General features: G+C 40.3%; 1 protein-coding gene across 1 annotated transcript; it reads left to right on the top strand.

Annotated features, from left to right (window-relative positions):
• The first annotated feature begins 322 nt into the window (after positions 1–322).
• On the top strand, positions 323–2,105 carry LOC142159961 (uncharacterized). The gene has a single exon (XM_075214871.1). It carries the CDS (start codon positions 454–456, stop codon positions 1,387–1,389), a length of 936 nt encoding a protein of 311 aa, XP_075070972.1. The 5' UTR covers positions 323–453; the 3' UTR covers positions 1,390–2,105.
• Positions 2,106–4,326: the final 2,221 nt, after the last annotated feature.

Below are 4,326 nucleotides of genomic sequence, written 5' to 3'. Positions count from 1 at the left end.
TTAGAGGGCCACCCATGCAGCCCCTGAAGTGTAACACTACACTACCAACCATTATAAGTAGTAGCTAGATGTAGCTGTTTAATTATCCTTCTCTCAAGAACATGCCATGGTCTCTGATATTGGAAATATTATTATGTAGTCACATTGAAGGCTCATCAAAAGTGTATTTTGCCTGACCCTCTTTACTTCTCCCAATAACAAACATTTCTCTGTTGTGAAAATATCTTCAACATGAAACATTGTTTGTCGAAGGTAAAGTTATATAAGGTATTTATTTTTAGGGAATAAGCTCCCTTTTAAAAGTTGCACATTTGTATTTTTTCTCAGATTGTTTATCTGACCAGTTTTGTTTCTTTTTGCTCTCCAGAATTTGAGGTAAATGGTCATCAAGCTCCCCAACCAAAGATTCATAATACAGATTCTTCATCATCTAATCCTAGGGCATATCCACAAATGTACACTGGATGTAAAGAGTATATTTGTTCTGAATGTGGGAAATGTTTAACTGACAGTGCACAATTTATTGCACATCAAAGAGTCCATAAAGGGGAGAAACCATTTTCATGTCCAGAATGTGGGAAATGTTTTAGACTCAAATCACAGTTTGTAATGCACTGTAGAATCCACACAGAAGAGAGAGAGTTTTCCTGTGCTGCATGTGGGAAATGTTTCACTAGTAATGCAAAACTTGTGAAACATCAGAAAATTCATACAGGGGAATTTTCATGTTCTGAATGTGGAAAATGTTTTACCAGGAATTGGTGTCTTGTTAGACATCAGAGAATTCACACAGGAGTGAAGCCATTTTCATGTTCTCAGTGTGGGAAATGTTTTACTACAAATTCTCATCTTGTTGCACATCAGAGAATTCACACAAGCTTAAAACCATATTCATGTTCTGAATGTGGAAAATGTTTTACTACTAAAGCTATTCTTACTGACCATAAGAGAATTCACACAGGAGACAAACCATTTTCATGTTCTGAATGTGGGAAATGTGTTATCACTAATGTTCATCTTGTTCAACATCAGAAAATTCACACAGCAGAGAAAACATTTTCCTGTTCTGATTGTGGAAAATGTTTTAGGGAGAAATTACATTTTGTTCAACATCAGAAAGTCCACACAGGCGAGCGAGACTTTGAATGTGGGAAATGTTTTACTGCAAATGCAAATCTAATGCAACATCAAAAAATTCACACAGGAGAGTTTTCTTGCTCTGATTGTGGAAAATATTTCACAACAAATTATTGTCTTATTAGACATAAAAAAATTCACACAGGAGAGAAACCATTTTCATGTTCTGATTGTGGGAAATGTTTTAGGGAGAAAACAAATTTTGCTACACATCAGAGAATCCACATAGGAAAAAAAGCGGATATGTTATGAAGTTGGAAAAAGGTTTACTAATGTCACACTCTTTTTGTCTTGCATGAGATAATTCACACAGGACACAAACTATGTTCATGTCTGTTGGAAATGCAATAAAACAAAACTATATAAAGGAGGCTTCCATTGGCTTCGGTACCAAACTCTTGGGAGTGGTTACCTCTAGGCTTGGCTCCTGTTGCCCTGGTCTCTCTGTGTCATGTTAGTTGTAGATGTAAATATAGTAATTCCATCCCTTGTTTCATTCCATTTCCCCATTATTTTATGAGTGAGGGAAGAACATGTATTCAGAAGTGACATGTACCATGGGAGCATCAGTATTAAAACACCCCCACGATATTTCTTTACATTTTGAGTGCAGTCAGCACAGCAACTGGTATGATAGAGTTCCAATAAGTGTAATCCTGAACTTTCCACTGTAGCTTGTTGACAAGAAGTAAGGAAACAGCATCCTGAGAATAGTGCTTCAAGTCAACCGCCATAGTGTGTAGTCCCTACAGGGATGACAAGTGAAGGCTGCTTGGCATGGGCTACATCTCTAAATTGTGGAATCTATCCTTACATCATCGAAGGACCGCCAAGTATAAAAATTCTATTTACCATGGTGTCTCAAAAGGGTATCCTTTACTGTGACTGTGGGTATCTCATTGCTACTATTGTTTGAACATCGCGCATTCTGTTGTGTTTATAAAGTTGTGGACATTGATTTAGACTGTTATCTCATGGCTGGGATAAAGCAAACTTACAGGTTTTGCTAAATAAATTAATTAAACAAATGGAAGATTGGTGTGGACAATCCTTTTTTTGCTTCCCTATTGTGTTCTTATTTTGTGTTGTTACTTTATATTATGCCACATGTTACGACATGCAAACATGAAGTAAGAAGTGCAAAAGCTAAAAAAAACAACAACATTTGGACTGTTCAAAGAGGTTGCAGTCTCAATAGGTAATAATAGATGAGAAATGGAATAACGCCTGAAGTTTGGTACACAAGTGGTCTTGGTTTAAGTTGGTCCCGTTAGAAGTGCCACAAGCATAAGCAGAGATTGTACTCTTGCTACTCATTTAAGAGGTAAGGCTTCAAATGTGAATTAGAAGAGGGATGGTTTTAAGTGCCATAGTAGCGGTATAGTGTTCCAGAGGCTAGGGAGAAAACCTTATAACATGAGTTGCCAGTGGTAGAGAATGGCGTAGAAAGGAGACGGCTTTAAGGGGAATGAAGAATCAGACCAGCAATGCCCATGACAGGATCTGTGACCAAAGCACATACTGGTAGTGGACAATAGGAATAGATCTGCCAATATAAAGTCATTTAGTAGGGTGTTGGGTCATCACATATGGCCTGTATGCACCATAGCATTGAGCCTACAAAAGTCTGGAATTATGCAGAAAGGATGCAGCTACATTCTTCCTCAAGAAAGTCACTCTTCTGACACCTGGTTCATGGTTGTGGAAAACGCTGTTTCAGGCATCCTTACAGAATATCTGTTGACTGAGAAGTCAATGACATACGGATAACATCCGTATTATGCTCCTCAAACCATTGGGTGACTCACATGCTCTTTGGATGGGGGTGTTGTCACCTGGTAAAACACCACTCTCAATTTTAAATAGTGATTGACCACCCAGGAAAATGTGCCCCACAACATTACAAAATCATCAGAACTATTTATGATTCATGTGAGCATATTATCTTCCACTACTTGGTTATTCGTTGCCTGTTCTTGTCCGGCCACTTCCGGTTTGCAGCTGTGTGACCTGGACCCCTGAGCTGCACACATCGGGAGCTGCTGCTCTCCCTCCAGGCTTGATTTAGCCTAGCACGAGTCTCTCCAGCCCTCCAGACAGATATGGGCAGAGTGTAAGAGGACACCTGTTTGGACAGGAACCTCCCCAAATAGAGGGGCGTGGCTTGGATGCCATTTCGAGAGGTCTCATAAGGTACCTACTATAATACTCATCTATTTGCCTGCTTACATCCTCCTCATTTGAATATTGTTGTTTGACTTGGAGGAGCGCGGTGTTGCCATCTCTTGCTGCAGACCCCTGCAGAAAACTGTAATTATCCCCTGTCTTTATTGGCACCATATTACCAGCTTCTGTGCTGCTGCTGTAGGATATTGCTGCCATCTAGTTTCTACTTTGCCACATTAAATCTTGTACTTATTCAGTCTTCACAGATGATTACAGTGCAAAATTAACTGTATCCTGACAAGTCAAGTGAAATGTAAACTACTCCATCCATGCCTATCTATGGGGCATATTCAATTACGATTCCTGACCGCGATTACGAGCGGCCGCACGGGTCCCGGTACAGCAACATCGTGGATTTCTGGGGTGCGCACGGACGTCAATGATGTTGCCATACTATAATGACGCTTAGTATGCGCAGCCCTGAATCGTAATTGAATATCCTCCTATATTTCTTCAGCTGTCCTCTGGTTGCATGTTACCACAGCTTCGCTGACCTGAAGATGTCTGCCTGATTACTCTTCTACTGGGCCATACGCTAACCTAAATGCCATAACATCTAATACCATATCATCTATCGAGGATATCTTTAAGATAGGAGGCGTCAGTACTATACAGTTTGTGTAATACAAACTACCTAGGCATCATGGATCCTCCTAAGAAAGTGAAACCTGACAAACCTATCCCTCCAGTGAACTTCTTCTGCACTGGCTCTTTGTCCAACGCTGCTGCGTCACGACAAGTGCATCAAACGCCCCAGGCTTCTCAACCAGAACTATCCGATGTTCGGCTGACACATTGGCCTTGGAAATTGACGGCCCTTTTACAGGCACTTAAAACAGACATCACCTCTGAACCCAGGGCATCGATCAAAGAAATCAAAGCTGATGTAACCCATTTGAGAGCCAGAACAGATCAAGTTGAGCACAAGTTGTAGGAACTTGTGGCCTCTCATAATAATTTGAT

This window comes from Mixophyes fleayi, chromosome 6, assembly GCF_038048845.1.
Source record: "Mixophyes fleayi isolate aMixFle1 chromosome 6, aMixFle1.hap1, whole genome shotgun sequence".
Classification (NCBI taxonomy): domain Eukaryota; kingdom Metazoa; phylum Chordata; class Amphibia; order Anura; family Limnodynastidae; genus Mixophyes; species Mixophyes fleayi.
The sequence above is the reverse complement of the archived record's forward strand: the minus strand, read 5'-3'. Positions and strand labels throughout refer to the sequence as shown.

Bases quoted from the DNA above. Each gene is read 5' to 3' on its own strand.
- LOC142159961 (XM_075214871.1), top strand. From the start codon at position 454: ATGTACACTGGATGTAAAGAGTATATTTGTTCTGAATGTGGGAAATGT.